Here is a 27189-nt window from a genome sequence, read left to right as displayed (position 1 = left end):
GGAGCAGGATCAAAAGGAGCGACTGGGACCAAAACTGATGTCCATATGCAATGCCAGAGGATGAGCTTGCTGCACCACCACTCCAAGTCAAGAATTTTTTTTTAAATTGATTTGAAAGGCAGAGTGAGAGATATCTTTGATCATCTGGTTCACTTCCTAAATGGCTTCAACAGCTAAGTCTGAGTCTGGCCCAAAGCAAGGAACTCCAGTTTGGGTCTCCCATGCGAGTGGCAGGGCCCCGAGCACCTGGGTCGTCTTCTGTTGCCTTCCTATTCATGTTAGCTGGGAGTTGGATTGTGAGCGGAACAGCCAGAACTGAAACTGGCACTTCAGTGTGTGATGCTGGCATTACAGGAAGTGGCTTCCCTACTGCATCACAATGCCAGACCTAATATTTTTTGGCGTAATAATTTAGAAAAAGGAAATAAAATTACCAAAGAATGCTGTTAGTATAACTTAGTAACCAAAAAGAAGCCTAGGCTTTATATTAACTCTGAAGTTTTCAGTATAAAAAAATTTTAGTATGTACCAGCTGTGTTTATAAAGTTACAGTAAAACTGGTGATGGTAATATTTTAAATTGATATATGCTTTTGGGAAATTTTTGTTTGGAGAAATTACTTCAAATGTGATTATAGAGATGAGTAAAAGTGATGCAAAATTGCATGTAATTATTGTACTTATAAAGCATAATTAAAAGTAAGGAATGTGTATTATGGTAGCATTGGTGGTGATTTTTTGAGGTTGGAAGTGTTCATGGTTCCCTCTTTTGATAGTATTTTCTATAATGTGGTTGTACCTAATGTCTTAAAAGGTACTTAATTTGTTTTATTATTTCGATTTAAAAAAAAAATGTAGTCCTGAGTTAAAACTCTTTAAGGGTGGTAGTTAACCTTTTTTTTTTTTGAGTGAATTTTTCTTTTTATTATAGTTTCCCTGGGTCTTAAGGGAAGGAATTGCCAGTTAGAAGCTGCTGATGGAGGGAGAGAGGAAAGGAGGAAAAGTGTAATTATGAGTTTAAAATTGTCTATATGAAATACATGAAATCTATTTTTTTACATAAATTTATAGAAAATTGTTATTGATGTGTGCAGGAGTGGTTAGTATATGGAATTGATAATTTATGTTGAGATTTCAAGATCAGTACATATGCCTGTCCCAAGATCTTAATAATAGATTTTCTGCTTCAGATGTAATTTTGTTTTGTTTGAAGGTATCAGTTTTTGGAAGAAGCTTTTCAAAATCAGAAAGGCGCAATTGAGAATCTGCTGGCTAAGCTTCTTGAGAAGAAGAATTATGTTAATTTTGCAGCTACTCAAGTGCAGAATAGGTAAATGTGTTGCCTTAAATTCGTAATTTTTCTATAAAGATTGTTAAAGTGGGTCCACTTTAAATTTGTTTTTCTACTTTAATATTTTAAGCATAGATAAAAAGCTTTCTTTTTGGAGGGAAACGGTATAGTTTGAATTTGGTATTATTTTTGTTGGATAAGCAAATTTCAACCAGCCAAAACAGTTATACTCTTTTAAAATACATCTTTATTTTATAATAAGCAAGACCCTACTCCATTAGCCTTTAACACAGGAAAACAAATTAATATTAAGACCATTGAAGTACAGAAATTAGAGACTGTGTGTGAATATAAAATGTTCAGGAGAGAATATCAAAATTAATGAACAAATATTCCCATCTGTGAAGTAGGCATTAAAAATAGAACTTCTCTTAATAGGTGCATATAAGATGAATATAGAGTAAAATTATGAGCACATAGTAAATTGTCAGATTTTAGCTTCTGTTATTTTTATATTTACCATTATTTAAAAGTTATTCATTTTGATATATTTGTGAATAAATAATTTATAGTAAAAATGAGAGTAAGTTACATGAGAGAGCAGATTAACGAAGTTAGAACTTTTGCACTGTAAAGATAAGCACTTGGAGCTGAGATAATTAAAACTTGTCAATTCCTAGAGGTATGAATAGGTATGTGTTTAATTCAAAACCATATTTTATAGACACAAAAAATAGACTCAAATTCAGGGACAATGTGTGTTATGAAGTTTGCATAAATTTCAAACTTTTGTTCATCAAAACCTTTATACTTTATGTTTTTCATAAGCCATTTGAAGTATCCTCTTATGCCAAAAATACTAAGTAGTTGAATGCATCCATGAAATAATACTTTAACACATGGCAGAAATTTTCATCTTAAGTAATACAAAAAGGAAAGAAAAGTCTCTTCCAGGGCTTCTAGTAAATACAGTAATTATACAGACATTGTTATTTGATGGTTTTCTCCATCAGAATGTTTTAGGTTAAATTACTAATATGTTACGGTTGTGTTGGAGAAGATAACTTTACCTTCTCACAATTTATAGAACAATGTCCCCTTTCAGAGGAAGTTAGTTGATTTCATATAGTGGTCCCATATTTTTATATGTAAATTTTTGAAATGTAAAAATCTTTGTAGATGTTTCTGAACCTATATATAGAAGTATAACAAATCATTTACCTGTTAATAAATTGCAAAGTGTTGGAGGAATTAGTGACTTCATCTCCAAAGAGCTTAAAAAGAAGTATTAAAATCTCTTGTGAAAATTTCCCTTGTAGATATATTATTCATTGATGTCTCCATTATTTTTTGTAGTACACAGTTTTTTCTTAGTAGTTGAACACTTGGTCGACCTGTTTAGGCTTAGTAAAAATAGCTACGGCTAAGAATTTTCTGCATTTAGCATGCTTACTGATTTTAACCTTTGGCTTAATCATTTTATCTTTGAGACTTTTCATATTGTTAGTAACTAGTGCCCTTTTTTTTTTCATTGTCTTCCATTCAGTCTAATAAGACAAGGACACAATTCAGTTAAATTTTCAAATAAGTATCCAAATAAGTATTGCTATACAGACAAAGATAAATAATATTGCTGTTGCTTGGAGTGTTTTTCAGTTATTTGAATTTGGCAAATAAAGGTAGTTTAAGGGCTGAAAGTGTGGATTATAGTTTGTACAGAAGTAAAATGTGTGACCATCGAAGGCTGCCTTTTATGATTGTTGTTGATGTCTTACTGTATTTATATTGGTGGAATTCCTCACCTTCTGTTTTATAAGTATTAACGTATTAGCCACTTCATGTTTGCAATCCAACTTTAATGAACACTGTCAGTGTTTGCAGCTGTTTCTAAAATTATCTTAACATTTATTCTTTTGAGTGAATTGAAAATGTTTTATGCATTTTGCTTTATGCAGTAGACATCCATTTTGAGAACAAATTAAAGGATATATCTGAATACATGTGAAGTGGTTAAGTTATAGATTAAAACAAATTCTCCTGAGTTCAACTCCTACCGTTTCAGAAAGATAATATCAGTTGTGATATCATTGCTTTGCACATTGTTCGTTTAAAGCATTGTGATTAAATAGAATCAGTGTGCCAGTTTGACATTAATAAGCCATCCTTGGTATCAGATCTTTATATTACATCAGTGTCATAAATGACTAAGGAAATTACCATCCAGCTTAATAAACTTGCCTTTATGTGCTCTATTTAAAATTACTAAATACTGAATTCATTCTTTGTCTGTATACATAGCTTGTTTGGACCAAATTGAGTGGTCAGGTTTGCTGAAACATAGGTTTTACATTTTGACAAAGTTTTAATTTTAGTTACTCGGTAAAGTGCCCAGTTGGATGAATTTCTGTAACAGTTGATGCCTCAGAGACATAGGATAAGTTGATAACCTAATGATGCATTTCTCTTATTCAGGATAAAAGAAGTAAATGAGACTAACAAACGAGTAGAACAGGAAATTAAAGTGGCCATTTTCACCCTTATCAATGAAATTAATAAGAAAGGAAAATCTCTCTTACAGCAGCTAGAGGTATGGTTCAAAGCCAAAATAAAACAAAAACTGCTTCTCTTGCTCTTCAGCTGTTTTTAATGTTTATGGAAAGCTCTTTTAGATGGGTTGGGGGTATGGAAGTAAAGTAAAATATAAAATGAAGGTTTTTTTTCATTTGCTACAGGGAAAGAGATCCTTTTTTTCTTTTTAAAGTTACTTTGGAGCCCATTAATGACACTGATTTTAACGATATGCATCAGGAGATAGTAGATCCTCTGAGAAATGAAATAAAGAAATGTGATGTAAAATGAAGACAAAGCAAGCCCACATTTCTTACCCCTGCCCCACATGGCACCTCCATATAAAAAATGCATGTTGAACATCTGCTTGAGTCTTGTAAATACTTTTGCCAGAAATGGTACTTATTTTGAATTGTATAGCCCTTTAAACTTAGCCTATAATTTGTTAGTGTTCTTTGTTTTGTCTGTTTTGAGGTTAATATTATAGATATCCATTTCTAGATGAGAATCTAGTTAGTTTGTGAAATACAAATTAGTTTCTAATCAGATTTGTCTCGCTGGCCCTCACTTGATTTGTTCTCAGCACCTTTCAAGAATAAATCTTCTAAGCTGTTGAATTTTTTAAACATTTGTTTCTTTTTGTTTGAAAATTTCATGTTCCTAATAACTAGGCTCAAATGGTATAGGATTATGCTATCTGCATCCCTAAATATAAAAATATAAGCTATGTATTTGACTGTTTGACTTCTATTAACCTCAGCTTGTCAGCAGATTTTATGTGAATGGAATGTTTTCTTTGAATTTCTTTTAAATATTCCTTCTCCATTGAAACATAGTTGTAAAATGAAAAGTACCCTCCCTGTTTCTTTGAAGTTGGGGATCTCTTTCTTGCTGTATCACTAGTCAATTGCATTTAGCCCTGACAGATTTTTTTCCCTCATGTGAATGGAGAGCACTTAGCAGTAACTTTTTTGATACATTTTAATTTATTGTAAATATATTTTAGCTGTAAATCTAAAAATATTTGTAAAATGTTCTAAGAGCTTTTGAATCAAAACGTTTTTGATTCTCATGTATGAAATATATGAATCTACTTACATGATGGTCATTTGAAAAATGGATGTTAACAACTTTGTTAAAGAGAGGTTTTCCAAAGTTTTATACAACTGGATTTCTAGTGAAGTTGCAACGCAAACTTCTCATTAGAATACATTTGTCACTTTGTAAGTGAACAGCTTGTTTCTTGAGGAACAACATTGTGCAGTAAAACATATTGTATCATTTTGGGGACAACTTAGTTGAGAAAGCAGTAGATAATTTGGCATGCTATCAAAGTGCATGGAAAATACCAATTCCTTATGAAAGTTCTTATAAAGCAGTTTATTTTTCCTTTGCTGCATTTTCCTGTAATTGATTTTTTAAGCCTGATCAGTCCTCCCTTCCGCTTTGTTCTTTATGAACTTTGCTCATACCAAAACATTTTTTAATTCTTCCTCTTACATTTTTGGAATTTTATCTTTTTCAGTTAGTAAGGGAAGAGATTTTAGCTTCAGCCTCTTGCTTCATCAGTAGGTGGCACTAGTAGCATGACATTTTTCGTTGGCCTGAAATGTGTAGTCATCTTACATTATATAAAATTATTTCTAAAAAGTCATTATGCCTGAAATTATTTCTAGAAGCTCATAAACATATTAGGTGCTAAAAGAAAAGGCACATTAGTCAACATTAGTTTCTGTAAGTGGACTGTCCTTTTAATGTAAAGTAGAAAGTTTTAGACCCATTGTGATCAGTGAATCTGATCAATCACAGGCTCATTAAATAGCTATAACTTGTCCACTTTCTCCATTTTTAAAGGAAACATAAGTATTGTGTCAATTTTCAATAGAAATTTGGATTTTTTATTCATACAGAATCCTTCAGTGAAGCTCTTTTTCTGTTTCAGAATGTTACAAAAGAAAGACAGATGAAGTTATTACAGCAGCAGAATGACATCACAGGCTTATCCCGGCAGGTGAAGCATGTTATGAACTTTACAAATTGGGCAATTGCTAGTGGCAGCAGCACAGCACTACTATACAGCAAGAGACTGGTAAGACATTTAGTATCTTTACTTTTTCTTGATTGGCTTTATTGAAATGTTTACATTCAGTGTACTTCTGTTTAAGGTATAAATTTGAATTTTGACAGATTTTATCACCACCATATCAAGTTATAGAATATTTTTCATCACTTCCAAAAATATGTTTGGTGTCCTTTACCTTGGCCTCACACTAACATTGAGCTGTTTTCTTTCATTTTCTAGAATTCCATATAAGTGGAATCGTATAGTACATACTGTTTTGAAGATACCTGGTTTTTAAAGCAACTTATTACCAGAAATGGCAGAAATAAACATAAATTTCATGGATTTAATTCCTAATTTAAATATTGACAAAAATATTCCATCTGAGATTGACCCTGTGTACAATAGTACATCATAAACTTTGTGGAATTAAATGATAGAATACAAACTTTTTCAGCATAAGCTCCATCAAGTTCAAGGCACATTTTTATAAATGATGACACCAGGCATTCCCTGAAGATCTGAGCTGCTGGGAATTTATTCCTGTTAGTACAGTCTTTTTTCAATGTTATTAACTGAAGAAGAGTGAATACCCTTAAAACCTTGTTTCAGATTTTGCTAAAAATCTTAAAAGAAATGCATTAGGATCTTGATCCCCCTTACTTAAAAATTTGAAAGCCCTGCCTTTGTGAGTAGCTGATCAGGGGTTAATAGTTCTGGTACCCATGAAATAGAAAGTTTGGTTTAATTTTCAGTCAGTTTTGAAAGCTGAACTAATGGAAATGTCTGTGGTGTTGGCTGTTCTTTCTGTGGTTAATTGTCTTGCCTGTGCTTATAAGAAGTTACCATTCTGTACTGCCAACTTTTGAAACATGGTCACCATCAACTTTTAGGGTGCATCAGTGATTTTGCCATTCTTTAACAAATACTTAAATATACATTTGATGCTTTTTCTTGGTTCCATTTTAGCAGATTTCAAATTGCTCAAATAGTGGCTACTTTCAGGCTAATGTCTTGGTTCTTTTTGTGCCTCAAGATGGAGTCTAACATGTTGTAACTAGTTAGTATGAGTTTATTTTGTTGAGAAAAAATGTTGTTCTTTTAAAGTACACACTTACCAGGAATTTTTTCAAGATTATTTGTATAAGCCTTTTTGAATGTCTGCATTTTTGGGATTTAATTTGTAAAACTAATGTGACTTTTTTCCTTTAAGATTACTTTCCAGTTGCGTCATATTTTGAAAGCGCGATGTGATCCTGTCCCTGCTGCTAATGGAGCGATACGTTTCCATTGTGATCCTACCTTCTGGGCAAAGAATGTAGTTAATTTAGGTGAGAAGTAATAAGTCTTAATGAGTGTAACTTGAAACACTGAATTGGGAGAAAATATTTAAGATAAAATTTAGATTAAAAAAATTTAAATGTAACTCTAAAATGTAAACTACTTAGAAAATTGTGCTAATAATGGGAATCTCACTTTAGCTGTGACTTGCTTTTGTTACTGTATCATCGTGTATTTATTTGGTGTTTTTTAATATGTATCATTTGTAACTCTTGTCTTTTAAGTACCATTTTTATGTACTATTTCTTACATAAAAACAACTATTTGTTAATTCTTTGAAGAGGTTCTTAGTTTATACCAATTGTACACAGAAAGAAGATCTTCAGAAAGTTGGCATGTGTGATAGTCACGTCTCCAGGGATGTTAGAATGAATGTAGTTTTCACATGAAAGAGAGGGGCTGTGCTTTTGTCACCCCAAGATCTAGACCCAAAAGCCATTGGTAAAAGATACAGAGAACTCAATTTAAGGTAAAATAACAATAACCAAAAAACAAAAACAAACAAATAAACAAAAACCTCCCTGCAAGAATTGTCTGGATATAGTCACTTTTGCAATATGTTAAATTCTAAACAGTGAGAACTGCAAAAACTGAACTAGATGTCCTTTGTTTAAAGAAAAAAAATAATCTTTGCTGAAAATAGGAGTTAACACTCAGATTTTGCTATAGTCAAGTCCAATATCAAATTGTTTTTCTGTGGTTTTGCAGTTGAGAATGACTTTTACATTTTCAAAGGATTGTACCAATTAATGCAAAAACCAAAGCAAGGCTGTTTGACAGATTTCACATGGCCTACCAAGAATAACATAGTTAACTGTCTGGCCCATTATAGGAAATATTTGCCAAATTTTAAATCTGTTTATTTGAAATTTATGCTCTCCTTAGAAAGGTATGGCTCTGTGAAAAGCAAGAAAAACTGTTGCTTTTAAGAACATAAATAGTTCTTAAAGATATACAGTATTTCTATAGAAGCCAGTTTTGTAGTAATATATTACTCTGCCCTATACATTTTGATGATTCAAAGGCAGTTGAAGACAGTATTGGGAGACTAGTATTAGTATCTTAAACTCTTCTTGGGGAATGCAAGACCAAGTAGATGAGTAGCCTCTACTATTTCTTTGAGTTCTTAATTTTCTATACATTTGTGTACATATAGAATAAGAGCAGGGTCTGGGCTTGTGGTATAGCAAGTTGAGCTGTTGCCTTGACACCATCATCCTGAATGAATATTGGTTCAGTTCCCAACTGCTTCACTTCCAATTAGGCTAGTGTGTCTGGGAAAGCAGCAGAAAATGGCCCAAGTATTTCTGCTCCTGCCAGTTACATGGGAGACACAGATGGACTTCCAGATTCCTGGCTACTACCTGGCCCAACCTTTACTGGTAGGGCCATTTGGGAAGTGAATCATTTGATGAAAGTTCTCTGTCTATATCTCTACCTTTCAAACAAATTAGTTAGTTGAACACAAACACGAGAAAATATTATTCTAGATAATGAAGTCATTTTTTGGCTTTTGACTATGTTAGATTTCTGATGACACCATCTTTAAGCATAATTCCCAGCCATGTTGTGCCTCTGGAATCTTTGAGATGCTGATAGTTGTCAAAGGAAGCAAAAAGCTGGTGGTCTGATCACTCTGCAAAGTAATTGATTCAGTTGGTAATGTGCAAATTTTCTTTTTAAAATCCTTCAGGTAATCTTGTAATAGAAAGTAAGCCAGCTCCTGGTTATACTCCTAATGTTGTAGTTGGGCAAGTACCTCCAGGGACGAACCACATTAGTAAAACCCCTGGACAGATTAACTTAGCACAGCTTCGACTCCAGCACATGCAACAACAAGTATATGCACAGAAACATCAGCAATTGCAACAAATGAGGATGCAGCAACCACCAGCACCTGTACCTACTACAACAACAACAACACAACAGCATCCTCGACAAGCAGCCCCTCAGATGTTACAACAGCAGGTCAGTATAATGGTGCTATATCACTGGCAAGTTAAGGTGATCTCAGGACCACACTTTATCCTAGACAGATGTATTATACCTTTCAGAACAGGATTTAAAGGTCAGAGTTTAAATATTTGCTCTGCTGTGGTATGAAGGAGATTTGAATAAAGCTAATAAGTATATAACTGATTTATAAGCATATAACTGAAAATTAATTCACTAAGTACTCTAGAAGTTCTTATCCCTCAACACCACATTCTTTTTGTTTCATGTATGCTGTGGTCAAAGAACCCCACATTGTTTTTGTCCTGAACTGAACTGGTTCTTCATGCATTTATTCAAATCATTCCTATTCCCTTGGCTATCTTGCTCCATCACAATGACATACATTGCTGAAGATGGGATATGATGATAATGCTTTAAATATAAACCTATATCCATAAATATTCTTGAGAGAAGATAATAGGAAAATTTGGAAATGATACACAAACACTAGTTAAATTGCCAGTCTTGACTTGAGACTAGAGATGAGAAGAATGACTTATCTTGCTACTTCATGCATTTTATACCCTTCTGTCTTGACTAACTTAAAATTTTACCATAATATTTTGTAATAGCTTTATTTGGAAAATTATTACGTGAATTGCCATTTCTGTTCCTTATAGCCTCCAAGACTGATCAGTGTGCAAACAATGCAAAGAAGCAACATGAACTGTGGAGCTTTTCAGGCCCATCAAATGAGACTGGCTCAGAATGCTGCCAGAATTCCAGGAATCCCCAGGCACAGCGGCCCTCAGTATTCCATGATGCAACCACACCTCCAAAGACAAGTATGCCTAGAGTTACATTTGTAAGAATCGCACAATTTTAAAACTAAAAGACATCATTTTAAAAAATCGGTTAGTGGAGGTTAGTCTTTGATATGTTTGAGAATTTGATTAATGCCCTATATCCTTTTATTGAAGAAAAATAATACAGGTGAAGTTTTGTATTCAGTTTTAAGAGCTTCTTTGATCTCTTTAAACTGCTCATGTTTATGTATTAAAAATCCCTGATGCAGTTCAAACTGTTCAGTTTGTTGAAGTGAATAATTTAAAGTGCTTGTGATTTATCTGCAGTCACAAGAGATAATGATAAAACTCAGGGATCTGACTATTGGTTCCTCGAAATTCTTTTCTTTTAATATGGGCTCTTGATCCTAATTAATGGACAAAAAGTTGCAGGTAGTGGAGCTGGGTAATGTAATTATTATTATTAATTTTTTTTTTGCTTTTTCTCTGTTCAAGTATATTGGGCTTTTCTTTTTTTAGGATGTAGATAGACTTAATCTTGAAAAATAAGCACTTTTGTAGACATGTTTGATAGTCTTTGCCTGAATAGTAGTTTATATTTGTAAGGGAGATGTGATTATATAATGAGGCAATTTTAACATAGCTTTTCTGGTTATAAAATAAGGGAGTTCATTTTTTGGCTTTTACAGTGGTGTTTCTGAAAATAGGCTTTAAAAACAATTTGAATTCCTAGTCTGTTTGGGTGGAATGGCGAACTTTGTCATCAGGAATCCAAGCCATAATGACTGAACCACAATTCCAAGTAGGGAAATGCTAAGTAATATATAAGTTTTTCCTTTGTTTTAAAACTTATTTTTATTAACATAAAGTGAATAGATTTATATGTTTCATAGATAACAGTACCAAGAATATTTCTACCCTCCCCAACTTATCCCCAAAACTCCCTCTTTATATCAGTTTTGGCAAAGACATAGTTTTAATTCACCCTATATTCACAGGTTCAATTTACAGCCAGTCGTAAACATTCAACAAGTATAAATTAGGAAGACCACATTTCTACTGGAGCATAAGCAAGGGCTAAAAGCAATAGTCGTTATTAGTCAAAGGGCTAAAAGCTAAAAGTCATCTCCCAAGGAGATCATTTCATTCCTGTAAAAGTTATTATATTGTGCATTAGCTGCTACCTATGGGGGGGAAGCATGTTCTCTGACTTTGAAAGTCTGACTTTGAAAATGACATATTTCACTGAGCATAATGCTTTCTAGTTACATCCACTTTGTTGTGAAAGAATTTCATTCTTTTTATGGCCAAGTAGTACTCCATACATTTTCTTTATCCAGTGATCAGTTAACTGACTTCTGAATTGATTCCACGTTTTAGCTATTGTGAATTGAGCTGCAATAAACGTGGGGCTACAAATAACTCTCATATGCTGATTTTATTTTGTCTAGGTAAGTTTCCAGGAGTGGTATGGCTAGATCACATGGTAAATCTATTTTAAGATTTCTGAGGAATCTCCATGCTTTCTTCCATATTGGTTAAACTAGTTTACTTTTCCACCAGCAGTTGTTTTAGGGTACCTTTTTCTGTATGGGTGAGGTAAAACCTGATTGTGGTTTCTACTTGCATTTCCCTGATGGCTAATGGTCCTGAGCATTTTTTCATGTATCTGTTGACTGTTTATATTTCTTTAAAAAAATAGCCTGTTCATGTTCTTTCTTAACCAGATTGTTTTGTTGTTGTTGAGCCTTTTAAATTCTTTATAGATCCTGGATATTAATCTTTTATTAGTTGGCATAGTTTATATGTATTTTCTCTAACTCTGTTACTTCTTCACTTTGTTGACTGCTTCCTTTGCAGAATAGAACTTGCTAAGCTTGCTGTAATACCATTTATCTATGTTTGCTTTGATTGCCTGTGCATCTGGGTTCTGAACAACAATGTCTTACAGAAGTTCCTTAATGTTTTCCTCTACTAATTTGATAGCATTAGGTTGTAGGTTTAGATCCTTGATCCATTTTGAACTGATTTTTGTATAAGCTGATAAGCTAAGGATTTTGTTTCATACTCCTGCAAATACATATCCAATTTTATCATTGGCATTTACTGAAGAGACTGCCCTTCTTACCAGGGATTGATGTCAGCTTCTTTGGCAAAGACTACTTAGTTGTAGATGCCTGGATTAATTTCTTTGGTTTTGGTCAGTTCCATTTGTTAAAATGTATATTTTTGTGCCAGTACAAAGTTATTTTAATTACAGCTGCCCTGTACAATATTTTAAAGTCTGGTACTATGATGCCTCCAGCTTTGTTTTTGTTGTTTAAGATTGCTTTAGCTATTTATGGTCTCTTAGTTCTGTATAAATTTTAGGATTTTTTTTTCTTTCTCTAGATCTGAGGCCTAGTAGTATGGACACTTTGATGATATGAATTCTTCTAATCCTCAAACGTGGAAAATTTCTTCTTTTTTTTAATGTCTTCTTGTATGTGTTTCTTTTATGGTTTGTAATTCTCACTAGAGATCTTTCACCTTTAATAAATTTATTCCAAGGTATTTAGCTTTTTGGGTAGAAACTGGGATGATCTGATGAGTTCTTTCTCAGTCATGGAATTATCTGTGTATACAAAAGGTATTGATTTTTGTGTATTGAATCTGTATTCTGCAACTTTACCAGACTGTTATAAATTCCAGTAACCTCTTTAGTAGAGTCTTTTGGTTCCGCAATATAAGTGTCATCTGCACACAGGGATAATTTGATTTCCTTCCTCTCCAAATTTGTATCCCTTTAATTTATTTCTCGTATCTAATGGCTCTGGTTTAAACTTCCTGAACTATATTGAATAGCACTGGTGAAAGTAGGCATCTTTGTCTGGTTATAGCTCTTAGTAAAAATGCTCCCAACTTTTCCCCATTTATTATGATACTAGCTGTGGTGTCACATGTTGCCCTGATTGTATTGAGTTGTTCCTTCTGTACCCAATTTGCTTAAGGTTTTTATTATTACTATTACTATAATTTTTTAAACAATTTTGTTTTATGATATAGTCCCATAGGCTGTGGGGTTGCCCATACCCTTCTCCAAGGTCCCCATCCTCCACATTGATTTCCCCTCTAGTTTTATAATGGATGTCCTTCATGAACAGTCACAAGTCCATCGTATTGTTGTTGAAGTGTTTCCCAGCAATGTAGAAGGGAGTCCATCATTTTACAGTTAGGATAGTTTCAGTTCTTTCACTGGGAGTCCATCTCTGGTCTGTATGCATAGAGATGCAGCACTTTGTCTTGATATCTGAACATATCAGTCTCCACTACACTTCCATTATATATCTCCTAAGGTATAGAATCAGCAAGCACAGTCCACTGTCCATTAATAATAATAATAATAATAATTGTTGTTGTTGTTGAAACATGAAGTTAGTAGGAGAGACAGAGAGAATCCTCCATCCACTGGTTCACTCTGCTAATGGGCAAAACAGCTGAGTCTGGGCCAGGCTGAAGCAATGACCAAGAGCTTCTTTTGGGTCTTCCACGTGGATGCAGGACCCAAACACTTAGACCATTTGCTGATGCTTTTCCCAGGTAATTACCAGGGAGCTCAATGAGAAGTGGAGCAACTGGGACTTAAACTGGTATGCATATTGGATGCTGGCATTGCAGGCAGAGACATAACGTTCTGTCCCACAACACCAGCCCAGGCTTAAGGGTTTTTTATGTGCTGTAATGAAAAGACTTGTTCATTCTGTAGCTAGCTGTGGGATGAAATGTTATGTAGATAGCAATTTGGTCTATAGAATAGTTCAGTTCCCTTGCTGCTTTTTTAATTTTCTGTCTGGTTGTTCTGTGTATTGGATAAAGGGAGGTGTTAAAGTGTCCAATTTTATTGTACTGAAGTCTGTGTCTATTTTTAGATCCTTTAACATGTGTTATAAATAGCCAAGTTCCCTGGCATCAGATCATACACATTTGCTGTAGTCACGTTTTTAATTGTTCTCTTAATCATAATATAATACCCTTATTTCTTGTCTAACAGTTTGTGTGTGTGTGTTAACATCTATTTTGTCTGATACAGGATGGCAACATCTGCTCATTTTTCCTTTCCATAAGCATGAGAGCATGATTAATTATTGATTATTTTTATTTTTGATAGTTTTTACGTAGTTGAATAGGATGATTAGAATCAAGGGCTACAGGAAGGTGGGTGAGATCACCATTTCCACATTCTCTTTTTTTCTTTCCTATATCTGGTGGTGGGGGAGACAAAGAGCAATGCCACACCCAGCCTTCCAAACACCTCTACACTCTGGGATGGAAGACAGCCACTCGATACTACTCCAGGGTCCCTGATGTGGGGCATGCTCCAAGGACACTGTTCATGAGGTTTCAATAATTCAACAGTTCTGAATTACTGCCATTCCAAGCATGATGAAATCTCTCCAGAATTCACTGGTTAACATAGTCTACCTGAGAGCCTCTGTTTGCCCAGTTACTCACTGCCAACACTTGGCCCGGAGAGTTGACCGATATGTTCTATCCTGCGTTCTCTATTATGGTGCCAGGTGTCCTCTACTGACTCCAATGTACTGCCATATCTTCCACGTGCACTTGGATATGCTGTCCACTGATCTGTCTAAGCCACTGAGGAGGCCCAGCTCTGACACATGCATTCCACAGTCAGACCGTGAAACCTGCAATTTCCTCCATGGTTTGGGTGTCTGAGTCCAGTGATTCAGTTTGGGGGATTCCCATAGAAACTTCATCTGAGGTGATCCCAGACCTGATTTTTGTGTGTGCTTGCCAATAAAGGGTCCGGCACAGTCTGTCATCCCAAAGCTTATGCACATGCTGGTGGTTGCAATTTTGGGTCAGCTCTGTCTCTGACCCTGTCTTTTACACAAACCAATGGGTGTAACAGCCCAGCCCAATCCTGTCCACTCAGCCTTCACATACACCAGTGGGAGCTACAGCCTAGTCAGAGCGGCCCACACTAACCCCCATCAGGGCCATCCCCTCCCTGGTTCCCATGCTTGCCAGTATATACAGCAGGCTGGTCCAGTCTGTTCCACATCCCATTAAGCTCTCATATATGTCAGTGGGCATTGAAGCCTAGTTTAACCCGACCAGCCCCACTATTCCAGCCCACACACCTGCCAGCAGGTGCCACCCTCTGTCTAATCATGCCTGCCACAGTCCTGGTTCTCATGCTCACCAATCAGATTAGCAACCCAGGGGGAAGGTACCCACTGTTTTTCTACCGGACCCACTCCTTCTCCTGGACCTTGCATTCTCCAGGTGGTTCTGTAGTTTAACTTGACAGTGCCAGCATCTGCCAGCTGGTGCTGCGGCAAAGCCCAACCAACCCACACCCACTCTGACTTATGCATGGATCAGTAGGAGCAGTCAGTCCAGCCTGGCTTTCCCCTGATCCAACCCACATGAGGCCAACAAGTATTGAAACCCCACCCAGCCTGGTCTGCCCCCATCCCAACTCATGCTCTCTAGTGGGAGTGATGGTCCAACAGGGGAGCCCTCCACATTCCCCCTATCGGTCTCCTTCCCACCCCACCCCCCCCAGCCTCACATGTGCTGGTTTGATGCTGCAGCCCAGTCTTGCATGGCCTGCCTCACCTTGGCATTTGCCAGTAGGTGCTGTAGCCTGGCTGGGCCCGGCGCACCCCCACTTCCAACTCATGCTGGTGGGGGCCACAGCCTAGCCTGGCTTCTGCCTCCTGCACCTTGGGATTTTGAGCCCTGAAACCTGGGGTGGGGTTGGAAATTGGAGCGTCTCACAATCCTAAATGGGTTCCCAGCCTTTTGCCAGCCCTCCAGGCTAGACTCAAAGTTAGTGGGAACCATGGATCTATCCTGCTAATTCAATTCCCTTATTCACTTATGTGAGAGCCTCCACAGTCTCTATTGACATTAAAATAGTACTATCTCACTGCTGATATCCCAGTGCCATTGTAGGCAATGGGAGGAAAGAAAATGTTTTTCTTTCATTGGTACTCTGTCTCCCATTAGGGCTCCAGGCCCAACTCTGTCTTCAGGCCCTGTCAGCAGCAGCATAGGCTGCTGCGATTGGCTCTCACCTTGCTCTTAGCAGTTGGCATCTCCTCCAGCCCTCAGCTTGGGTGTCACTAGTGTTTCCCTGCTCGCCATTGCAACTTTGTGCTCTTCATGCTGCTCCAAGGCTTCTCTCCTCTTGCCATTTGCAAACTTCTCTGTGACTCTCTTCTGGGTCTCCACTTCCTCTGCTTTTTTCTGTTTTCTCTCGCCGATCAAAATTTGCATATATTTTCTCAATTCAGCCATGTTGGAATCCAACACATTGGTTTTTACTGCATTTCTGAAGTTAGCCTGTATCCTTGCAGCTGGACAAACACTGTCTTAGACTACTTGTCTTTCAGTATTTGACCCAAGTACTTCTAGAAATCTGAAACATATGGACTTCTCCATATTTGAAGATTTCCATTTAAAATTTCTATTATTAGTGGAAATAGTCACAAAATGCGTATCTCCACTTGCCATAGTTTTAATTGCCTGTACTCAACCACAATCTGAAAATATTAACTGGAAAATTCCAGTAATAATTCTTTTTAATAAGGTTTTTATTGGAAAGTCAGATATACAAAGAGGAGGAGAGACAAGGATAAAGATCTTCCATCTGTTGATTCACTCCCCAAGCAGCCGCAATGGCTGGAGCTAAGCCTGTCAGTAGCCAGGAACCTCTTCCAGGTCTCCCATGCAGGTGTAGAGTCTCAAGGCTTTGGACCATCTCCTCGATTGCTTTCCCAGACCACAAGCAGAAAGCTGGGTGAGAAGTGGGGTTGCCAGGATTAACACCGGTGCCCATATGCAATCCCAGCACGTTCAAGGCGAGGACTTTAGCTGCCACGCTAGTCTACTATGCCGGGCCCACAATGTCGTACCTTAAAAAGCATATTGTAAATATTTGCATTATGAAGAAGAAACTTTTACATCATACTTTTACCAGGAATGGGAACCACAGGTCCATGGGTTGTATTAAGTCAATAAAATAATCTGGTCTGGCCCTGCCAGGGCAACCATGACGGGCAGAGCTTGAAATTCCTTCAGTTTGTGGCAGCTAAATTTTAAGGAAATTATTTTGTGTGATCTATGAACGATGTTATAAAGATCCAAATGATCCTTGGCAGAGAAAAGATTGCTCACCTCTGTAATCTAGAATCTCAAATATCATTGTAAGCTCTTTTAAAATATGATATTTTGCAATTTTTTCTCCTTTAGCCAGGGTTTTATTCCTACTTCCTCTGTAGAGTTATATTGGTATACATCAGCCTGTTGTAATTTTATGGTGAAAAATATATTTTAATTAAAAATTTGTTAAATTTGCAACAATGATAAGATTTATCAATGCTTTAAAAATAATGAGTGTTAGAAAGCAAAGTTATTTTTAGTTATACATTTTTTAACTGATGGAGCCTCTTTGTTTTCTCACTCATGTTATGTATTTATGTATTAATTTCATTAAATAGTTTACATACTCACACATACCTTTGTTCAGATATTATGACGACCAGGTACACCACTTCGAAGTATGTCAGAGCTACAGAATCAGACAATCTCAGAGCATTTCTCTTAGACTTTAGGATTGCTGCTAAATGTTAGTGCTGCTAAATGTTAGTTGCTGTTGAATGTTAGTGCTTCTAGTTTTTGAGTATTTCAACTGATTATATTTGTATGATTTATTTTTCATGAATTTTTACCTGTGTTACCTTAAATGATCCTCCTAACAACCCTCACAATGAAGCTGAAATGAATTATAATTATCTCAATTTCTGAATTACTGAGTTAAGCATATATGTTTTAGAGTTGGGAACTGGTATATTTCCTTTCTCTAAATTGTAATTTTTTAAAACTATGTCAAGCACGTGATACAGTTATTTTTGTTAGGAAAAACCCCCTGCAGGAAGAATATACACGTAACAGTGATTTCTTGGCTTCCTCTTTAAAATCTTGGAGGCTTCTAAATCTCCTTGTTATGAAATAGTGTATCATCAGGCTGATTTGCAAGTCTGATTTTCCATAGCTACTATTGACTAAAAAGATGAAGTAGCCAAGTTTGATGTACTCTTCTGCATGCTTATGGGAGGGATCATTTCTTTGTTCTTCAGCCACAGGTATCAAAACCCCGTAAGTATTCTAAAAACCTTTTGTAAAGGTATTGTTCATATTTAGGTATCCTGTCCAATAAAACAAATGATGTTTACCTTTTCTTTTAACAGCATTCAAACCCAGGACATGCTGGACCCTTTCCTGTCGTATCGGTACACAACACCACAATCAACCCTACAAGCCCTACTACAGCAACTATGGCCAATGCAAACCGAGGTCCTACCAGTCCATCTGTTACAGCAATAGAGTTAATCCCCTCAGTTACTAATCCAGAAAACCTTCCATCGCTGCCAGATATTCCACCCATACAGGTTTGTGTTTATATTATATGAGGCACTTAAAGCCTCATGTTAATCAGGAAATTTATTATATTTTTCAGGGGCTTTTTGTTTTGTTTTTTATTTTATCTAGGACAAGCATTTCTTTGAAATTTCTGAAGAATAAAGTACAGATATTTGAGTTGCTACGCTAAAAGTAGCATTCTTTAATATTTTTGAATTATAGGAAATTTATAACAAATTTATTTGTTGTATATTTATAGCAAATATGAATAGTACATGTTTTATGTAAAACAAATTCTAAGACTTAAAGTCTGATAATGAGTTAATGTCAGCCTTCCTGATAGAGTAGTTCTTCCCTCTGTACCCCATACTCCCTGCCACCTGACAGGGTATGAGAGGGTCTACTGCTGGAATGAATTTGCAGCTGGAGGAGATCCAGGACCAAAGTATGGTCAGATAATTGTTCTGTTAGGTCCAAAATGAGTAATCAACCTTTCATGCAAACAGATGGACTGAACAAGGGTGGGGTTGAGCTGTCTAGATAGTTATCAGCTCCTATGGAGAGATGTAATGGATGGAGGGATAGTGATAAGGAGAGTAGATGGAACATGAGGGGCCTGAGGCATCTGGCTTTTTCTCATTGAGACATTTTCTTGAAGAAATATGTCTTGGGTGACTTCTGAAGTCTTGCAGATTCATTTGAATAAAAACATTTTGTTTTTAAATGTGAATAAAGCCTGGGAGGGCTTTACTAAATCAACTTACTTATTGTATGAGTTACCTGGGAGTTAGAGGTTGCCATGGGAACAAAGAGCAATGAAACTGCTGAGACAGTAGGACTCTTGACTCTTTCTGTGGCTGCAATTCATTATGTTCATTTACTTAATATTTAATAGTCTTAAAGGTTGTTCTGTAACTGAAAAGGTTTTTGAAAATTACTTTTTAGGGGATTTGGGAGGGGAGGGAAATTCCAGAGCTTATGGAACTGTATCATGGAATAATAAAACAAATAAAACATACACACACAAAGAAAATTACTTTTCATTGTGAATTCTCTCCTTAACTCCCCCCTCTTTTTACTTTAAAAGAAAAAAAATTAGAAGGAGAGACAGAAAGATCTTCATCCACTCTCAGTTGGCTGCAGTGGCCACTGGACAAAGCTTCCAGGTCTCCCATATGAGTGACAGGACTCAAACACTTGGCACATCTTCTACAGTGTTTCCCTGGCCATTAACAAGAAGTTGGATCAGAAGTAGATCATCTAGATCTGACCCAACACCCATATAGATTATGCCACTGGCACAGGAAAGCAGAGTGACACAGAGGAGGAGTAAACTTCTATCTGCTGATTCATTACCCAGATGCTCACAATAGCTAATACCCAACCAGGGGAAAACTAGGAACTAGTAATTTCACCTAAGTCTCCCATGTGAATACTTGAGCTACTATGGGTTGCCTCCCAGGTGTATTAGCCAGAAACTGGATTAGAAGCAAAGAGAGATTCAATGTTAGGACTGTGGTAAAAGATGTGGATATCCCAAACAGGCATCAGACCTGTTCCTAAACTTGGATGTTAAAAGGATAAGTGAAAGAATGTTAGGCAGTGAGGGTTAGTGAAGACAGATACTCTAGGTAAAAGGAGTCTTATTTATAAAGTATCAAGACATGAGAAGTAGTGTAAAATCCCAACCTATTGGGTATACTGCAGGAGATAATATTTGATGTCAGATTTTGTGATTCTTCTTTTTTATAATTTGCATTTATTAGGCTGAATTTATCCTCAAGTTACATGTTTTTGCTCAGTTTTTTCTGAAGTTTATTTTTCTTTGTGCCACCTCCTTTTCTGGTTTAGGAATAATTTCTTTTCAGTGGTGATCATCTCACTGTGGGTTCATCAGACTTTGAGCTTCATAGTAATGGCAGAGCATCTTAGGTTCTTTGTTCATCTACACATGACCAGAGACTGTGTATCCAGACCCTTAAGTTCAGCATCACCCTGCATTTCTTGACATGTGCAATAGAAATTGAGCACTTTTGGGAACTGCTTACCCTACTATGACCAGCCCTACTGCTTGTACATACCTAGCAACTCTACAGTGGTAGACAGAATGGCACATACTGCTTTTTAATGTAACATCTTTCTGATATGTGGTGGCTTTTTAAAGACTTTTTTATGCAGTGCAGGGATTTCCTCTGCATTTTCAAACCTGCTGACTTTATTTATTTATTTATTTATTTGTTTTTGTTGGAAAGTCAGATATACAGAGAGGAGAAGAGACAGAGAGGAAGATCTTCCGTCCGATGAGTCACTCCCCAGGTGACTGCAGTGGCTGGAGCTGAGCCAGTCCAAAGCCAGAAGCCAGGAGCTTCTCTCACGTGAATGCAGGGTCCAAAGGCCTTAGGCCGTCCTCGACTGCTTTCCCAGGCCACAAGCAGGGAGCTGGATGGGAAGCGGGAATGCTAGGATCAAAACCGGCACCCATATGGGATCCTGGTACATTCAAGGTGAGGATAGTAGGTGCTAGGCTATTGTGCAGGACCCAGATTTGAACTTTTTGATGTGTAAGATTCTGTGGGATTTTTCTGGATCAGATACATAGAAAAGCATTTTCATACACCATTCACAGGAAGTGCAGATTTTGTGATTCTTACATTTGCCATTCTTTCATTTTAAGCTGTTAAATGGTAGCTTTTCTCTCATGAACTTGCTGGTAAGATTAAATGTTAGTTTTTGTTTATTTTCTTCCACCTTTTGACACTAACTCATTATTATGAAGTGAATTTCTGGAGGGAAAACCAAGAAATTAAGCTGAATGAGAATATTAGGGCCATTTCTAAAACAAATGTGTTGAGCACTTTGACTTCATATCTTAAGAAACATCAGGACCTGGTATCACAGCGTTCACTATCAGGATCATTTGAGATAGTCATAAGTTTTGTACCAAAGTGTACTCAAAATAAAATGTGTTGCTCTATTAAGAGAGGAAAGTAAAAGACAAATCTACTGGGTTGTTACAACTGCCCTGGAACCTGAAAGTTGAGTTGTAGTTAGCAAATAGGGAGGTATCTGCAGTAAATTTTATTAGGTTAACAAAACAGAATTTCAAAGTCCTTGAGGTCTAAAGGACCTAAGCACTTTTGAAGAACATCAAAGGGCCAGTTAGGAAAGAAGAAAAGAGAAAGAGGAAGTGGGGCATGAAATCAGTCTTTAAAGAAAAATGGAAACCAGATCACATAGGACCTCTTTACATTGCAAAAAGGATTTTAGGTGATATCTTAAGCTCAGCAGTAACCAGTTTTGAAGGGTTTTGTGAGGTACAGTGAGATTGGATCTTTAGTGTGGGACCTAGTTGATGTGCCTAGTTTTGTAAATGTTGACTGACATTCTCAGTTACTTGAAAGAGAAGAGAAAAGGAGAAAAGATATCTGTGTACTGGTTTGCTCCCAGAATGCCTACAGCATCCACAGCTGGGCCAAGCAGAAACCAGAAGCCCAGAACATCATCTGGGTCTTCCACATGGTGGCAGGGGCCCAAGCACTATAGCTGTCATCTGTTGCCTCCCAAGATGCATGGATAGAAAATGAGTTTTGAGGTAGAATAGCCAAGCTCGAACCTGGGCTCCCGTATAGGTTAGGGGCATTTCAAATGGTTATGTAAACTGCACCGCAGTGCCTGTCCCAGAGTTTTCTGCTTTTAGAAAACATTATGAACCTTATATGTAGCACATTACAGGCTTAAAAAAAATTTTTTTAAGTATCTGTGTAACCCACCCTTTTTTCAACCAACTAAATACAACCTTATTACCAACTGCTATAAATCCTTTCAAATATTTCTCCAGGAATTTACAAAGATAAATAGAATTACACATACATATTCATTTTGTTTTAACTTTTAAGAAATTGAGATTGTTATACATGCACACTTAGTATTATACATGCTATTTTATAAGTTTAATACTTTTTATGTCAGTGGTATGCTTAAAGATGGAATGTATAACTATAGCAAGAATTGGCGAGAAAGTGAAAAAAAAACTAGAACCCTACCACTGTTGATGGGAATGAAATAGTAAAACATTAAACATTTAGCTGGGACCCAGCGCGATGACTCAGTGGCTAAATCCTCCCTCACAAGCGCTGGGATCCCATATGGGCACCTGTTCTTGTCTCAGTTGCTCCGCTTCCCATCCAGCTCCCTGCTGGTGGCCTGGGAAAGCTGTAAAGGATGATCCGAAGTCTTGGGTCCCTGCCTCCACTTGGGAAACCCGGAGGAAGCTCCTGGCTTCAGTTTGGCTCAGCTCCAGACAGTGCAACCACATGAGGAGTGACCCAACGGGTGGAAGATCGTTCTCTGTGCCTCTTCTCTGTTTATCTGATCCACCTTTCCAATAAAAATAAATAAATATGTTTTTTAAAAAGCCATGTGTCTGGGCTTGGCGGCGTGGCCTGGTGGCTAAGGTCCTCGCCTTGATCCCATATGGCCGCTGGTTCTAATCCAGGCAGCTCCACTTCCTCTCTATCTCTCCTCCTCTCAGTACATCTGACTTTGAAATAAAATAAATAAAAAAATGTGAAAAAAAAAAAAAAAAAAAAAAAGCCATGTGTCTGTCTTAATGAGTTAGCCATTCTATTTCTCTATTTTCCAAATATAACAGGAAATACATCTTTAGACATGAATGTTCATAGCACCTTTATTTGTAATAAGTTAAAAACTGGAAATCAACTCAGATGTCCACCTATGGGTAAAAGGACAGGTCATTCAAGGGATATTCATAAAGTTGACAATAAGTAAGCCATACTCTTTAATTCTGTTTTTCCATGAGCATTTTGAACTTTTTTGTGTATCCAGTGTACAGTAATTAAATCAATAAGAATGAACCTGATTCAATAGCCAGCATAAACCTCCAAATAATTATGTCAACTTAAAGAAAATGGTTGGGTCCCAGTACGATAATGTAGCGGCTGAAGTTCTCTCCCTGCACACACCAGGATCCCACATGGGCACTGGTTCTAATCCTGGCTGCCTCACTTCCCATCCAGCTCCCTGCTTGTGGCCTGGGAAAGCAGTCAAGGACAGACCAAAGCCTTGGGAACCTACACCTGTGTGGGGGCCTGGAAGAAGCTCCGGGCTCCTGGCTTTGGATTGGCTCAGCTCCATCTGTTGCAGTCACTTGGGGAGCTTGAATCAGCAGACAGAAGATCTTCTTGTTTGTCTCTCCTCCTCTATATATGTCTGACATTCCCATAAAAATAAAATGAAGATAAAAAGTGGATGAAAAAAGTATACAGTGTATAATCCCATTTATGTAAAACTCAAGAGAAAAGCTAAAATGATGGAAAGCAGGTAACTGTTATTTTCGGACAAGTTGTAGGAGGGTTCATAAGTAACCCTGAGGATGGTAGATGTGATCTGTTCGCATTTTTTTAATGGATTACATGTAACTTACTAAGTTGAAAGGCAGAGAGAATGATTATCTTCTATCTGCTGGTTAACATGCCTTTGATAGCCAGGGCTGCAATAAGCAGAAACCAGAAACCTAAAATTCAGATCAAAATCTCCCAGTGTGGGTGAAGGGCTCTTGCTTAAGAGCCATCACTTGCTGCCTCACAGGGTGCCTGTTAGCAGGATGCTGGAATTGAGAGCTAAGTGGAAACTCCCAGGTACTTTGATATGGGATATGGATATTCTAAGTGACTTCTTAACTACTTTGCCAGACTAGCACCTGTTTACTTTTTTCGGTTTTGGCTTCTGAGTTCTTTGCTGTCTAAAAACGTACAGGATGGTGTATTTGTTTTGGGTATGTGTAGTTTATTATATATCACACCTTATTTTATTTTAATTATATTATTGACAATCTTTACGTAGTTAATTATGGTAAAAAAGGTTCAAGGGCTATAGGGAAGTGGATAAGACTATTATGTCCATATTGTTTCCTTCTTGTATCTGAGGTAAAGGGGGATATTGAGGGAGAAGCCCCATCCAGTTTCCCACCTACCCCAAGTCCCGAATGTGGAGCATGCTCTGAGATCCTTGCTCAAATGGTTTTAATAGTTCACCAGTTATGAATCGCTGCCATTTTCGCCACTCCCAGCTCGGTGAGGTCGTTGAAGAATCCACTGATTGACATAGTCCATCATAGGGTCTTCATTTGCCCAGTATTTCGCTGCCAACATATAGCCGAGGTGGTTGATTGACTTGTTCATTCTTCTGTCTTTTCTTGGCTAGGGTTCTGAGTCCAGCAGTTTGATTGGGGACATCCCCAAAGAAACTTTGAGGTATTCCCAGACCAGATTCTTGTATGTTCTAGCAAGCACAGGGCCCGGCACAATCCATCTCCATGATCAGCTGGTGGTTGCAATTGCTGGGTTGGTTCTGTTTTCAGTCCCAACTTCCACTGGAGCCATTGGGTGTTGCAGTCCAGCCTGGTTCTGCCCAGCACATACTCGACCCTCACATCAACCAGTGGGAGCTGCAGCCTAGTTGGAGCAACCCACAATAACTCCCACCAGGCCCACCCCCTACCCTGGTTTGCCAGTATGTATAGCAGACTAGTCCAGTCTGTCCCACATCCCATTCAGCTCTTGTACTTGTCAATGGGTATTGAAGCTTAGTTCCATCTAACCAACTCAACTATCCAGCCCTCATGGATGTTGTTGAGTGGCTCTCTGTCTAGCCACCCCAGCCCCCGTCCTAGTTTTCATGCCCTCCCGTGGGAGTAATAACCCAAGAGGGAGGAACTCACTGTTTCCCTCCCGGGTCTCTCTCATTCCCGGTTAATGCACTCTTTGGGTGGTTCTGTGGTTTGACTTGACAGAATTAGACCCCAGTGCCAGCTTCTGCCATCTGATGCTGTGGCTAAGCCCAAACAACCCTCACCCACTCTAATTTTGTTTGCAGTAGTAGGAATAATCAGCCCAACCTGGCTTTTCCCTGATCTAGTCCACATGCGGCGCACAGGTGTTGTAGCCCTGCTTAGTCTGGTCTGTCCCCATCCCAGCCAACACTCTCCAGTGGGAGTAGCTGTCCGGCGAGGGGACCAGCCCCTTAATCCCCCTGCCGGTTCTGCCCCCTCCCTTCCTGGTTCTCATGTGTGCTGGTTGGGTGCTGCAGTCACATCCAGTACAGGCAACCTCACCCTGGCATTCCATATTGTACACTGGTTTTTGTCGTGACCAAACCTGGCTCAACCCACACTCTTTTCTGGTGTTCGGATTTGCCAGTGGATGACATGAACTGATTCAGCCTGGTCTGCCCCTGACCCATGCTGAATGTATGCCAGTGGGAAACTTTCCATGGCCTATTCTGGGCTGTTTCCTATCATGCTTCTTGCGCTTACCTGCAGGGATTGTGTCCTGCCAGAGGAGTTGCCCAGGCTCCTCCATCAGAACCCCTCCCAATGCCAGATTTTGCGCATACCAGGGGGTCCATGAGCCAGCCCTGCTCAGTTCACCTCCTGTCCTAGCAGGAACAGTGGCTTTTCTTGGCTGGCTTTCACCCCATTCTGGTTCTTGTTGTTGGATGTTTCAGCCCAGCCATGGCTCGTCCATACCCACATACAGCTCACACATGGCTCAGTAGGGGTTGAGACCCAGCCTAGTCAGTCCCACATCTACCCTGGTTCTCCATGACACCAGACGGTGTTGGGGTCTGAACTGGCCTGGTGCATCCAATCCCAGTCCACTCTAGTGCCCCGGGAGACTACAACTGTTTCCTAGTTAGAACGCAGCCCTCATTCCAGCACACGCACCCCTTGGTGGGAACTTCAACCCAGTTAGGGTGTCCCTTTACCTCCCCAACTGGGCCTGTTCCCGGCCGTAGATCACGTGCCTGCCAGTGGTTGCTCTGGCTCAGTCCCTCACTTGTCCTGGCCTCTGCCTTAGACACTGTGGCTTAGCGTCCTTGACTCACCTAGACCAGTAGGTGCAAGAGCCTAGCTCAGCATGACCTGTGCTCCTTCCTGGTTTCTAGTTTCGCTTGTAGGCTAGGGTTTGCTCAGTCCTGCCCAGTACATCCTGTTCCATTACCAATTTACATATTAGCCAACTGTTGGAGCTACTTTGCCCAGCTTGTCTGACCCCCAGATCTGGACCACATGTTCACCAGCGGGAGCTGTGACTCGCCAGGAGAGTTTCCCAAGTTCTTCCGCTTGATCCACTCCCAGACCCAGTTCTCATACATGCCAATGAGTTTTAGGCCAGTGCCTGGCGCAGTCTGGCCCTCCATTTGGCCGTATATGAGCTGGTGAATGTTGCAGCCCAGCCCACCCCACACCCTATTCAGGATGCACATTTGGGTGCTGCTGCCTTGACCAGTCCAGACTGTTGTGGGTTCCTTTACCTGTGATTGATGGCAGGGTCCTTGGTCACACCTAGCTTAATCCAAAACCACAAAAACTCTTGGACTTACCAGTGGGGCTAGACTTTCCACAGGGTGTGGCCCACATCCCACACAGAATCTACCCCCAGATATGGTTCTCGAGTGCTAATTAATGTTATGGCCCTGCCTAATGTGCCCAGTCTGCTGATCCATCATCATGTCAGTAAAAGGATATCCTGCTGGACAAGCCCCAAGCCTTAGCTTTTGCATGAACTGGTGTTCACCGCTCAGCATTGTTAAGTGATTACAAGTTTTTCAAAGGAAGAGTTACTGGCATTGGGAATCTTTAGGATTGACTCAGATCCCAGAAGCACAGTGGGATCAGCCTGGAGCTACCAAAGCAGCGATTCAGACAACCAATACCCCAGAGCTCCCCAGCCG

General features: G+C 38.4%; 1 protein-coding gene across 2 annotated transcripts in view; it reads left to right on the top strand.

Annotated features, from left to right (window-relative positions):
- Positions 1–27189, top strand: part of TRIM33 (tripartite motif containing 33) — a 118367-nt gene that overhangs the window by 68581 nt on the left and 22597 nt on the right. For both annotated transcript variants that reach the window (XM_004581898.4, XM_004581897.4), the window contains exons 5-11: positions 1213–1329; positions 3763–3877; positions 5801–5947; positions 7134–7251; positions 8955–9229; positions 9877–10041; positions 18264–18464. In XM_004581898.4, coding sequence (XP_004581955.1) covers positions 1213–1329; positions 3763–3877; positions 5801–5947; positions 7134–7251; positions 8955–9229; positions 9877–10041; positions 18264–18464 — 1138 coding nt within the window. The remainder of the gene's footprint in view (positions 1–1212; positions 1330–3762; positions 3878–5800; positions 5948–7133; positions 7252–8954; positions 9230–9876; positions 10042–18263; positions 18465–27189) is intronic.

Source organism: Ochotona princeps, chromosome 2, assembly GCF_030435755.1.
Source record: "Ochotona princeps isolate mOchPri1 chromosome 2, mOchPri1.hap1, whole genome shotgun sequence".
Lineage (NCBI taxonomy): Eukaryota > Metazoa > Chordata > Mammalia > Lagomorpha > Ochotonidae > Ochotona > Ochotona princeps.
The sequence above is the reverse complement of the archived record's forward strand: the minus strand, read 5'-3'. Positions and strand labels throughout refer to the sequence as shown.